Here is a 13,814-nt window from a genome sequence, read left to right on the forward strand (position 1 = left end):
TTCCAGATTACTTTTATATTTAGAGTCACCTTTAAGCTTTAAAAAAAAAAACTTAGGGCTTCCCTGGTGGCGCAGTGGTTGAGAGTCCGCCTGCCGGTGTAGGGGACACAGGTTCGTGCCCCGGTCCGGGAAGATCCCACATGCCGCGGAGCGGCTGGGCCCGTGAGCCATGGCCGCTGAGCCTGCGCGTCCAGAGCCTGTGCTCCGCAATGCGAGAGGCCACAGCAGTGAGAGGCCCGCGTACCGCAAAAAAAAAAAAACAAAAAAACGAAAAAAGCCAAAAACTTAACTGAGTAGAATAGAGCTTTCTAAACAAAATTCAATTTCTCTCTTTTTTGCTTCAAAACGTGGGACATAAAACAACTTTTGATAATTTCCACTGATGGGATAGTTGCTTGGGAAACATCATTACCTACTTCCTTAACTTAGTGGAAAAAATGCAGAATAACAAGTAATGGATGCATTTACACAGTTCACTCTGAGTCCTAAGCAATTGAACTCTTGCAGGAAATGGATTCCAGAAGAGAGAAACTCAGATACAGACATTCACCTTCATCTTGATCCTTTAAAGAAATTATTTTTAAAGGTGATTAGTCCATACCCTGGAAAACATTGGCAGAAATCACTTCAGAAGGGAACTCCTGTAGTAGTTGGTGCTGGCATGCTGTGAGGTTTAGGGTCTAGAACACTTGTGCCTGAGCACTGCTCTTTCTGCAGCTGTCCCTACCTGGGGTGGGGTGAGAGATCTGGGGTGAAACCAACAGCCATGGGTGGGAAAGGTAGGGGCCGGTTACATAACACACCGGTTCCCTTCCACCCATCTGGATGCAAATAGCCATTGTCTCCAGCTTAGCTGTAGGCACTGGGGACTAAGAAGGGAATAAACCTGGTGAACTTGGAAATGAGAAGGGATATAAGAGAAAAAGAAAAACTTAAATAAAAGAAGGATTCCTTGTTTTCCCAACACCTCTAAAAATGAGCCTGACCATGGCTTAGTCTGCGAACACACACAAACCTTAACTGATTTCTCCATGAACAAGGTGAACAAGGTTCTGTTAGTCCAAGCCCAAGGGTTGAAATGATGCAACAATAAAGATCTCCCAGGTCTTCTGAGCAATTGATATTTTTGGATGTGGCCCAAGACAGGTTCATGTTATACCAAACTGTTTCTGTAGCTTGTAGTGCCCTAGAGATCCAGGATATTTATTCATCCGTCCCCCAAACCCCCTCCCCACCTCCAAGTTCACTCCTTGCTAGACAAGTCTCTGAATTCTTGTTTCAGGTATTTGGTTTGGGGAAAAGAGGAGTTGAGAGCAATGTTGAGCCAAGGTAAGTGGTTGAGAATTCAGCCCTCTCTTGTGAGAAACACATGGAGGGAGGAGGGCAAGTAGCTGAGAATTTTCCTGGGCCTCAGTATCCTCATCTGAAAGTATAGGGTTCCCATCCAACTGCAACCCCCCACATTTTGCATGGTTTCGTCTTGCTCTTATCTCCTACTTCATGAAAGCCATCAGAGGGATTAAAGAAAATGACAGGTGGGATCCTTTCCTTTCTCATCTTTTCCTTCCTTCCCTTTTTCTTGTTTTGAAGCGTAAAGGGGATCAAAGGCATGGAGACGAAAGAAGGTGTTTCGTGTCCTTTGATTGGTCTGAAGCAATTATACCACCGCCAATTAGGAGAAAGCTTTGTCTAAGACTGTGTTTCTTAAACTTCGTGTGTCTATTAACTGCATGCTTCCTGTCATATCCATGTGCTGTCTGTACATTTTTAACTTCAAGGAAAATATTAAATTAAGCCAATAAAAAAAAAGTCTCCCAAAGCAATATGACCTATGAAATTACAAGTTTGATGAGCTAGTTTTAGTTTTTTCCAATGCACATTAAAATACAGAGCTAACATTAAGAAATGTTCTATCTGTGTACCACACCTAAAATCATCTTGTATGAATGAGGTCAAAGTCCCTGCAGGGTGTGATTATTTTCCACTTGATTGATCAGGAAGAATTCAAAACTGGTCCAAGCTGTTTACTGGATCATAGAGAAATGTGAAAGTTCATACTTGTTCACCGAATTCTCCATCTGTTAGGGTCATTTTGGGGGTGTTAGGAAAGCAACGAGCCACCTGTTCTTTAAGTTCTTCTCACAGGCTGCTGGTGGGCATTTATTCCAGTTCACTGGGTTTATTCATTTTGTTGTCAATAATGAGCCACAGATAAACCCATGGCTAGCACCACAAGGAAGGTTATAGAGAATGTGCTTTGTAACTGTCCCTGTTGATTTCCCCAGGGCTGTTGACCCCCTCCATGTTGGGAAACATCCGTGTAGGACAGAAGCAACTTGACATTCTCGCTATTAGTAATTGACTGTCGTGCCCTTTCAGCCTCCTCTGAGTTTAAATTCTGAACCCAAGAGAACCTTCCACAGGCACGTTTTACTTTTTGTTAACTAGATGGCAAGCGTCTCCGAGGGAGAGGCACCCTACTGCTTTCTTACCCCAATTCTCACCCCCTCCAAGCCCCAAAAGACAAGCTGCCTGTAACAAACGTGTAACAAACAAAACTGCTCCTGATTCTAAGGAGAAGCAAGGGTTTAAAGAAAAAGAACAATCGATTCACCGTGGAGTGAGTGGGCCCGATGCAGAGCCCAGACTTGACCAGGAATAACATTTCCTAGAGGAGTTTTAAGAGCTGGCAAAGCCTCCCCGCAAAGAGCCAGGAGATGCCGTCCCAGGCGCAGACGCACACTCCGCCTTCTTGTTCCTATCTCTGTCCTTGCCATGTGCACACAGGAGCCCTCTTCCATTCCAATAAACACATGGTTTATGGGCAATACGTTTGGAAATGGTTCCAAAAATACTTATTTCCCCTTTTTGCAACTCATGTTGGAGTCTTCGAATATCACTTGTAGTGGTATCTTTTTTTTTCTTTGTTACCAGGCTCCCACCTTCCTCCTTTGAAGTTATTTCCCCTCCAGGCTCTTGTCATTTCCCCCCTGAGTCATCACAGTTCCAACATGACCACACACATTTCTAAGGTCGCTTCCTCATTCCATTATCATGCAGGCCACTCTCCTTTGAAAAGTCTCCTGGCAACATTTTTAACTTGTAGTATAAGCAGTTGGTGTTCTGTCTGGCCTTTTTTCTGCACCGCCTCCGCCCCCCCAAAGTGAGCTCTATAGCAAATACAATGTTAAGAGAATAAAGGTTATGGACTCCCCTGGTGGCACAGTGTTTAAGAATCCACCTGCCAACGCAGGGGACACCGGTTCGAGGTGTGGTCCGGGAAGATCCCACATGCCAAGGAGCAACTGAGCCTGTGCGCCACAACTACTGAGCCTGCACTCTAGAGCCCACGAGCCACAACTGCTGAGCCCGCGTGCCTAGAGCCCGTGCTCCGCAACAAGAGAAGCCACCGCAGTGAGGAGCCCGCGCATTGCAACCAAGAGTAGCTCCCGCTCGCTGCAACTAGAGAAAGCCCGCGCACAGCAACGAAGACCCGACACAGCCAAAAATAAAGAAAAAAATAAATTTATAAAAAAAAGAGAAAATAAAGGTTATCGAACAGGGGAAAGAATAATAGAAGGTAATGGATTTTTAACGCTAATGACAGTTTATTAAATATTGAGAAAAGTGACGACTTTTGTCTTCTGTGGCATTTAGAGCAGCGTCTGGCTCAATATATTTGGGGAATGAATGAAAGAAAATGGAAATAAAGTTGGTGGAAAATAAACATCCGTTTCTTAAAAAAATAAAGCATATAGCACGTGTACCTCAATAAAAGCTATTTATACCTTTATTTACTGTTCTTTCTGATCACATCTCCTGACACTCTCAAACACCAAACGTTTTATTTTTTTCAAAAGACAGAGCAAACGGTTCTTCTCCATGTGCGCTGAGAACAGCACGGTACCATCCAAAATGGAAAATGAAGCCCTGGCCCTGTCTCCTGATTCACCTCCCCGCTTCTGCTCTTTCCTACTGACTGTCTGTGTGTGCACGGCAGCCTTAAGATGTCTTAAAAGACGTAAATCAGCCCATGTTATCTCCTACTTTACACAGGCCAGTGGCTTGTGTAAAGTAGCAGTTTGAATGCAGTTAGAGTGCATTCTGCAGTTAGAATGCACTTCAAAGTTCTTACAGTGTCGACGAGGCCCTATGTGAACAGATCCTGCTTACCCCTCAAATCTTGCTTCTGACACTTTCTACCCTTGTTAACTCTGCTCTGACCACTGGCGTTTTCATGGATGCTCTGCTCTGCTGAATTCATTCCTGCCCTTGCATTTGCTGTTCCCTCTGCCTGGAAAGCTTTTCCCATCATTCTGGTTTCCAGAGAGGCCCTTTCTGTGGATCACCTCTATCAGGTCACCCTGTTTTTTTTTTAATACTAATTTTTTAAAAAAATAAATTTATTTATTTATTTATAGCAGCGTTGGGTCTTCATTGCTGCACGGGGGCTTTCTCTAGTTGTGGCGAGCGGGGCTACTCCTTGTTGTGGTGTGCGGGCTTTTCTCATTGCTGTGGATTCTCTTGTTGCAGAGCACGGGCTCTAGGCACACAGGCTTCAGTAGTTGTGGCACACGGGCTCAGTAGTTGTGGCTCTCAGGCTCTAGAGCAACAGGCTCAGTAGTTGTGGCTCTCAGGCTCTAGAGCAACAGGCTCAGTAGTTGTGGAGCATGGGCTTAGTTGCTCCGCGGCATGTGGGATCTTCCCAGCCCACGGCTTGAACCCGTGTCTCCTGCGTTGGCAGGCGGATTCTTAACCACTGCGCCACTGGGAAGCCCTGTTTTCTTTGCTTTAGGGCAGTTGTCAGCACCTGAGATCATTGTGTCCATTTACTTATTTACCGACTGTCTGATCCCACGGGAATGTCGGCTCTGTGTTGATCGCCCAAACCCCCAGAGCGCAATGATTCTGTCTTGGGTGAGAGGCTAAACAGTGGACCATGAGTTGTGCTTTCAAGCTGGGTGCTGTGGTTACTTGTTTTGCTTTGGGAGGCAGGTGAAGGGATGAGGCTGCTGGATGAGGTCAGAGGGAGACCACAGGTCCTTGTGGCCGTGACTTCAATTGCACAGGCTCAGATCTAAGGCAACATCTCGCCGTGGGAGAACGAGGGGGGTAATTCTCAAGCATCTAGGTTGAGAGGCGGGTCAGGATGGGGTCAGGTAGGGGTTAGAAGAGCTGAGAGTCAGGGGTGACCTCTGTTCCCAGACATCTGGTAAGCAGGAAGTACTATTCCTGTCCTCGTGACCATGTTGCAAGGGCTCTCTATCTGCACTCCAGGTAACCTCCCATTCATTCACACACGCACACCGACCAAAGTGTTTCTTGAACACCTACTATGTGCAGGCATTGCTGTAGGCACTAAAGATGCAGCACTGAATAAGAAAGGCCAGATCTGTCCCTTATGGAGCTGAATTTCCAAAGGGCGAAACAAAGGCAAGACAATTTCCAATCTTGTTAAGTGAGGCTGGGACGGATGATGAGAATGATGGGATGGATGTGGAAAAGGGAGGTGGTTTAGACAGGGTGGTCCAGAGAGGCCTCTGGATGGGGAGATGCTTGAGAGGAGGACCCAGTGGTCAAGCCACAGGGAGAGAGGAGCATTCCCAGGTCGGGAACAGCAGGGGAGAAGGGGAAGGAACTGAGGTGGTGGGAGCTGGTGGGAGTGGCACGCGGCAGGGCCTGGTGGGTGATGGTGAGTTCCCTGCCGTGATCACACTTGCCCTTCTCCGACAAAGACTGAGTTGAAAGTGTCTTGCTTACCATCTGAGAGCTTTAAAGGTACAAGGAGAGCCTGAAATTGCTCCTCATTCACAAACAAAGCCTCACCGAGCGTTCTTGCCCAGAAGCACCAGAGCAGAAGAGTCTTGGCGAGCGGCAGACTCATCCAATGCCACTGCAGCCTGTTAGGGTCTAAACTAACCCTGGGAGTGTTGGTGATTGTTTTTTTTTTATTCTAAGTCTTTACCTAGACCCTCCTTGAGTGAATCTAGAACCATCCCACTCAGAGTTGAGATGGAAGAGGACCACAGGATGTTTGCGTTTTAACTGAAGCTGAATCTGAAATGTTGAGAACATTTCAGGATGTTTAAACGTTCTTAAAACATAAATATTATTTTGATCAGTGCTCTGGAACATCCACACTTCAGTAACATGGTAAAGACACTTGGTTTGAAAACTCCCTTCAGAAAACCAAGTGAGCAAAACAGCCTATGGCTCTATTTATAAAAGAGAGAAAATATAGATTGTAGAGAAAATACTATGGAAACTAAGTTTTCAAATTTTAGAAGTTCTCAGAAAGTGATGGAAAACAAAATACCATGCTTATTTGACCCAGGATTCCTCTTTCAATTCCTGGCCATTCACTCCAGGGAGACAAAGATGCCTGTACACAAAGATGCTATTTTCAGCATCACCTCTAATGGTGTGGACATGCGCACGCACACACAGACACATACGCTCAAAGTAAACTGCCACAAACGGGACCGAATCACTAAAATACATGCAGACTCTATTTTCATAAATAAGGCACTTTTGAAACAACCAAAAATCCAAAGCAAGGACTTACATATAGTAAAACCAGTTATTCACCTTGTCTTTCAGACCTAATTTTCCAGCGTTGCATGAATGGAGTTGAACATGGAGTCAATCAGCTACAGTCCAATGAGATGTTGGATTTACAGCCTTGGCAACACACAACGGTCTCTACCTTTTGCAATTACACTGTTTGAGACCAGTGTTTCCTAGCTCTAATACCACCATGTTTATTTTTTAGTTTTCTCTTCATTTTGTAAGACAGTTTGCGGAAACCTAATAAAAGTCAGACAATTACACAAAATCCACTGTGCACAAAGGTGAAATTCTACTGACGAGGAGCTCTTGGTTGTTTGTCAAGCAGCAACACCGGGGAACAGCCTGAAAGGGCAGGCACAGTTCACCACCTGACGTACACAGGCTGACCTCGGGGCATGAAAGGAGTCTGGGTGCCCCTAAGTGAAAGTCAGGGTTGCTTTAAAGTCAGATGCACCAATGCTGAGAACCACTCACATGGTATGACTCCTTCAAGCATTGTGTTACCTTTTAATCAAAAGCACCTAAATGACAACGTAGGCATTGAAAATACTGAGGTAGGTCAGTGGTGCTAAAACAGATGGAGCTCTAATATGTACTGTTCACTGTAAAAGACAAGAAGCTCAACAGTTGTTCAGTTACTGCTCCTGTTCTTGAAAAACCTTTAAAAAAATCATATTATCTTATATGTGCATTGGCAGTTCTGTAGGGATACCCAAGAAAGCATGAACTGAGGTTGCCTCTGGGCTAGGAATGGAAGATTTGGGTTCTCGCCCTGGTGCTGCTGTAACTGGGTAGGGGGTGCATCCGTACGAGTTGAGACATCATTCATCTAAGACTTGGGTCGGCAAACTAGGGCCTGTGGGCCAAATCCACATGACCAGTCCAAGAGTTAAGAATGATTTCATATTTTTAAAGGGTTGTAAAAACAAAAAAGAATATGCATCAGAGGGACTTCCCTGGCAGTCCAGTGGTTAGGACTTTGATCTTCCACAGCAGGGGGCCAGGTTTGATCCCTGGTCCGGGAACTAAGATCCCGAAATCCGAGGTGCAGCCAGAAATAAAAAATAAAAACAGGAATGTGCACCAGAGATCAGAGGTGGACCACAGAGCATAAAATACTAGCTGGCTCTTTATGAAAAGACTGCAGACCTCTGGCCTAAGGGTCAGCATATAGTGAGCTGGTTAAGTCTGGGTCTGCGTCAGTCTGTCTGGGTTTGGCTCCTGGCATTCCACTTACTAGCAAATGACCTTGGCAAGTCAATGAACCCTACTTTCCTCGTCTGTCAAATGGGGATAAGAGTAACACGTCTACCTTATGGAGATGTCGAGACGATGTAATGAGAAAAAGCAAGAATAGCACTCAGCACCAGGCCTGACAGATGGAGAGTCAGTAAGGGTCAGCTGTTATTATCTGTATAATATCGACAATAGAAATTCATGGGGATGCTGGGACTATCACATATATGCTATATGTATATATACATGTTAATTACACATATACATGTTACAATTACACATTGTAAAGTGCTATAGAAATTGGGCAGAATAAGTGGCCCATTAAAAAAAAAGGGTAAATGGTTAAAAAATCTGGATATTCGTAGAGAATGTCAGTTTTATGAAAGAAATAAAAAAGTAGTAGACTGATAAAGAACCTAGGGGTAAGACAGGAATAAAGACACAGACCTACTAGAGAATGGACTTGAGGATATGGGGAGAGGGAAGGGTAAGCGGGGACAAAGTGAGAGAGTGGCATGGACGTATATACACTACCAAACGTAAGGTAGATAGCTAGTGGGAAGCAGCCGCATAGCACAGGGAGATCAGCTCGGTGCTTTGTGACCACCTAGAGGGGTGGGATAGGGAGGGTGGGAGGAAGAGAGATGCAAGAGGGAAGAGATATGGGAACATATGTATATGTATAACTGATTCACTTTGTTATAAAGCAGAAACTAACAGACCATTGTAAAGCAATTATACTCCAATAAAGATGTTTAAAAAAAAAGTAGTGGACTGTTCTAGATTAAGGATGACAGAGACGTAACAAACAAAATGTGTGATCCTGGAATGAGTCCTGGGCTGGGAAAAAAACAAGTAAACATGCAAAGAAATAATAACAGCCAAAAAAGCTAGAAAGGATGTTTTTGGATTTTTGGAAAATGTGAACGTAGCCTGTGTCTAAATATATACAAATAGATGCATACAAATGTGACAAAGTGTCAGGAATCGGTGAATGTAGGTAAAGGATACGCACAGGTTTACTGAAATTTTTTTTCTATTTTCCCAATGGTTTAAAATTTTTCAAAGCAAATAGTCGGGTACAAAATTCTAGGGTAGCAATCTACATAAGAGAGACTGTCATGGGTTATTCAGCTGTACATTCCTCCAGTGACACCTATTGTTATTATTATAATAATAAATAACACATATTTAATCATATAAGCAAGCTCCCCATTTCATAATTGTTTCATTTTGTTTTCCTGTTCTACTTAAAATTTTAAAAAGATGTAGCAAAATAACCCTGACCTTCACTTTTCCTTGTGTCCAAGCAGTTTTCTTTTAGCAGCCATTTCAATATTCTAAACAGCAAATCCTTTTTGATTCCTGTCACAGACTTGAGCTCCACTCATGCATGTCAGTACAGAAGGTAATGTGAAAACAGCATGAGGAAGGCCCGCTGAGGACTCAGGGCTGGGGCAGAGACCCATGTCTCGCTCGGAAGTTTGTTAGAAGGTGAATGGACACAAAGGGATGGGTTGTGTTATCAACCGCGTAAACTGGGTTTTGCTAGGAAGTAATTTGCAACCATCTCTGAGTCAGACTGGTCAGGAGCTTTACGGCACATATAGTTTCTATACTTAAACTCACGTGAAACTTTCTCCTCTCAAACTTAGATGTTACTGGTATTCATCTTTGACTTCATCAGAAACTCAGCCCTGAAATCGGCCGCTGTCCTTATAACCCAAACAGGCTGCTCCGTCTGCCTCTGCACACAGCCCCGCCACTCACCTTGGGCGCCCCGTCCGTGATGCTAGCTCCTTTCATGTTGCTGGTGTGAAACGGCTCCTTTGAGCTCCACGGCTGATATCTCTGACTTCAGAGGTGGTTACGCAATGTCACTGCATGCCTCTGGCTGGTTCTCAGAAACTGAATTCTATGGAGCTGACAGCACAGGAAATTGTCAGAATGATTCTCCCAGCAGGCAAACTTTCTGGAAAGGGTGAGAAGAAAAGAGGTGAAGGAAGGGAGACCAGAAATCCAGACCACACTCACTCCTCAATGTGTGATGTCTGTAAGTATAAATTGTCACACATTTGCTACAAGAAACCGCAAAACGAAAAAAAAAAGTCTTCTGCTTTACAGGGTGAAGTTCCTACTTATGAACGCATGGCATTCTCATCCCTTGAACGTTGTGGAACAACTCCCCCTGGACAGACCAAGCATATTTCTCTGATTAGAGGCCACCAGGACAAATTTGTGATAACAGTCAGTGTTTCTTCCTTCCTGCCCCCTAAAACTTACCCTGCAACAGCCGGAGAAAACAAGTCCAGCGGGGGTGGGGGCGTGCCCAAGGGACCTCGTCCCACATCTTTCCCGTCAGGTGCACTCTTCCGCTTCCCCCCGCTCTGACCCCCATACTCACCCCCTGGTCTTTGAGTGCTAGCTCTGCAGCAGGGTTATGCGGAGTACTTATCAATACATTATCTCTCAAATCTCACCGACCCACCCACGTGATGCCACACTAGTTCACACAGTTCGGGACGACTTGCTAAGTCTTTCCACTTTCCTTAAGTTCAGACTAAACATCCAGAGAGGACCCACAGGAGAGCAGATTCCTTGCTAGGCATGTTCACACTTTTATTTCACATAAACAAACGGGTACCCATCCTTCCCAGCGGGGCTCAGCTTCCACCTCCAATGGGCTGTCTCTCTCATCGTTCTCCTGTGATTACAGCACTTACTGTCTTGTCTGCAGGCTATCCCACATGTAGCCCCTACAAGTCTGAGCACCAGGAAGGATTTACAGGTGGAAATAGCTGACTGACTTCTGGCTGAGACAATCTATATTTTATTTTATTTATTTCTTTTCAAAAATATTTATTTAGCTGTGTCAGGTCTTAGTTGCAGCATGCAGGATCTTTTAGTTGCAGCATGCGAACTCTTAGTTGTGGCATGTGGGATCTAGTTCCCTGACCAGGGATTGAACCTGGGCCCCCTGCATTGGGAGTGTAGAGTCTTAGCCACCTGACCACTAGGGAAGTCCCCAGGACCTATATTTTAAATTGTTACCAGTGTTGGAAGTTAACTTGCAGTGCCAAGTAATTGACATGCTGTTGATGGGAGCAGTTAACAGGGAGGGAACGGTGATCGCACAGAACGATCACAAACTGACTTGGCAACAAGCTCAAGGTGGAGATCCATAGAGAGGAGGACAGAGATGGGAGAGTGGGGGAGTAATTTAGGGAAGGCTTCACGAGGAAGGCAAGGTACGAGAAGCTGGGGCAGAGCCGTATAGACCCTGGACTAACAGAAGTATTTTATCCTGTTAAGTCTTTACAGATGAGACAAATCATTAAAGTAGTACCACTGCAATGCATATAACAGGTGATATTTGTGAGGCAAAGGCCACTGCAAAATAGCAGGTGATTTCCATGTTGTTAAATGTGAATCCGGGTGTTTCTCTTGGGTGCACCTCTTCCCTCCTGCTTTTTCTTCTGGCTCTAGCAGCTCCTCTGTGTCGGCGGCCATGGGCCATGTAGCACCTCAGATGAGGAAGAGGCAAGCACTGTCCAGCTAAGGCTGAGGTTCATGTTTCCAGAGTGGGAATTTATTAAACCAAGATTCAATGTTTCCACATATATATTGAGATGGAAAAATGTTATGATTGCATTTTAAAAAGTCCTTATCTCTCAGAGATATATACTGCAATATTTACAGATAAAATTTGAAAATTCAAAATAATTCAAGGGGAAAGTAGATAGAGGTATAGGTAGAACAATACTGGGCGTGAGTTGAAGATTGGGGAGTCTGAGTGATGAGTCCATGGGGATTCACTGTACTGTACTGCTGATACTGAATTTAAAAAAATAACAGCTTTATTAAGATATAATTCACATACCACAAAAGTACGATTCAGTGTTTTTTAGTATATTCAGAGTTGTGCAACCATCACCACTAATTCCAGAACGTTTTCGTCACCCCAATGAGAAAGCCCGTACCCGTCAGCTGTCATTCCTTGTTCATGTCATTCCTTGTTCATGACAGGGGGTCATTCCTACCCCCGCCCCTGGCAACCATTGTTTCTACTGTATTATTGACTTTCGTATATATTTGAAAAAAAGTAAAAAGAAAGGATGGACATACTCACTCAAGGTCACACAGTGATGAACAAAAAAAGACAACAGGGCTTCCCTGGTGGCGCAGTGGTTGAGAGTCCGCCTGCCGATGCAGGGGACGCGGGTTCGTGCCCCGGTCCGGGAAGATCCCACATGCCGCGGAGCGGCTGGTCCCGTGAGCCATGGCTGCTGAGTCTGCGCGTCCGGAGCCTGTGCTCCGCAATGGGAGAAGCCACAGCAGTGAGAGGCCTGCGTACCACACACACACAAAAAAGACAACAGACAGATTTCACACCAACTCAAATTTGGACGGTCCCTATCACCTTCTCAAACTCCAGACAGTAATTCTTCCCTATACTGAAGGGCTGACCTCAAAGGTCCCTATACAGATTAGAATGCTGTAATTTGCATGTCTTATTAAAAAATTGATTTCATTTATTTATTTATTTTTGGCTGTGTTGGGTCTTCGTTGCTGTGCATGGGCTTTCTCTAGTGTGACGCGCGGGCTTCTCATCGCGGTGGCTTTGTTTTGCAGCACGGGCTCTAGGCACGCGGGCTTCAGTAATCGTGGCACAGGCTTAGTAGTGTGGCGCATGGGCTTAGTTGCTCTGCGGCATGTGGGATCTTCCCAGACCAGGGATCAAACCCGTGTCCCCTGCGTTGGCAGGCGGATTCTTGACCACTGCGCCACCAGGGAAGTCCCTGCATGCCTTTTTAAGGAAAAACAATCAGAACCAAAATCCAAGATACAAATGTAATAGGATTTGGCCCAGAAATTAAATACTCACCCCTACATAGATATTTAGTGTAGTATTTTGTGAACAAGGGGCTTGAGTTCTCAGACTCCTATTTGACCCTGGTAAGATTTTTCTGAATGAAAGGCTGTAGACATTTTGCTGCAATCCGTTCATATTTACATCTTAGGGCAAATGAGTCTCTTACGTGCACAAATATTGCGAGAGTTGACCATTCTAGAAAATTGGGTGGTTTTCGCAATATACTGCAGGCGGAAGTTTGAAACGGTTAGAATTCAAAAGAACCAAGTGAGAGAGCTTCTAATGAGGTAATTCCCACCCCTCCTCTCTTAACTAATGTACCACTGAGAACAGTATTTTTTTTTTTTTTTTTTGGCTGCGTGTCATGCGGGATCTTAGTTCCCCAACCAGGGATTGAACCTAGGCCCTCGGCAGTGAAAATGCAGAGTTCTGTCTTAACTACTGGACCGCCAGGGAATTCCCGAGAACGGTATTTTGAATTGATTTTCTTTTCAGAACCTAGGGAGTCAGATCACCTCCACAGCTCCCAATAAATGTGCAAGAAGGCAGGGACTTCCCTGGTGGTCCAGTGGCTAAGACGCCATGCTCTCAATGCAGGGGGCCCGGGTTTGATACCTGGTCAGGGAACTGGATCCCATGTGCCGCAGCTAAAGATCCCGCTTGCCTCAACTAAGACCCGGCACTGCCAAATAAATAAATTAAAAATAAATAAATAAATGTGCAAGAAGGCAGATGGCTTTTGCGTACTGCTCTTTATATATGCTTTCATGCTGTTTTCGTGTGGACTTTCAGCCATTCAGCTCCATGAGTGGTAGTTCAATACCTGACTTTTTTCTTAAAGTCCAGCCAAACACCACTCAGAATGTCCAAAGCCTTAAAGGCCTGGCAGGACATTTCAGACTCTGCTGCTTTAAAATCACCTTATTATCTGACAGATTTTAACCTCATGAATGTAGCTCAAAACAGCTCCTTTGGTCAAAGTAGGATTTCATAAATTGCCAAGAAATTCGTCTAAATACCCTAGTATAGGGATAATACAGGGAGGACTGGCATCCTACAGCTACTGTAATTATTAGTGAGAGCTCAGCTTAAGAGCCTGAATTTTGATCCCAAGGTTGAGAGGGAAAAAGAATGA

General features: G+C 44.7%; 1 protein-coding gene across 1 annotated transcript in view; it reads right to left on the reverse strand.

The window, feature by feature from the left end:
• The window catches only part of CASS4 (Cas scaffold protein family member 4), a 39,122-nt gene extending 29,362 nt beyond the window's left edge, over positions 1-9,760 (reverse strand). The window contains exon 1 of the mRNA XM_060032653.1: positions 9,577-9,760. Within this exon, the coding sequence (XP_059888636.1) occupies positions 9,577-9,612 (36 nt within the window). The 5' untranslated portion in view covers positions 9,613-9,760. The remainder of the gene's footprint in view (positions 1-9,576) is intronic.
• Between the last annotated feature and the right edge of the window lie 4,054 nt (positions 9,761-13,814).

The sequence above is a fragment of the Delphinus delphis genome, chromosome 15, assembly GCF_949987515.2.
Source record: "Delphinus delphis chromosome 15, mDelDel1.2, whole genome shotgun sequence".
NCBI classification, from domain to species: domain Eukaryota; kingdom Metazoa; phylum Chordata; class Mammalia; order Artiodactyla; family Delphinidae; genus Delphinus; species Delphinus delphis.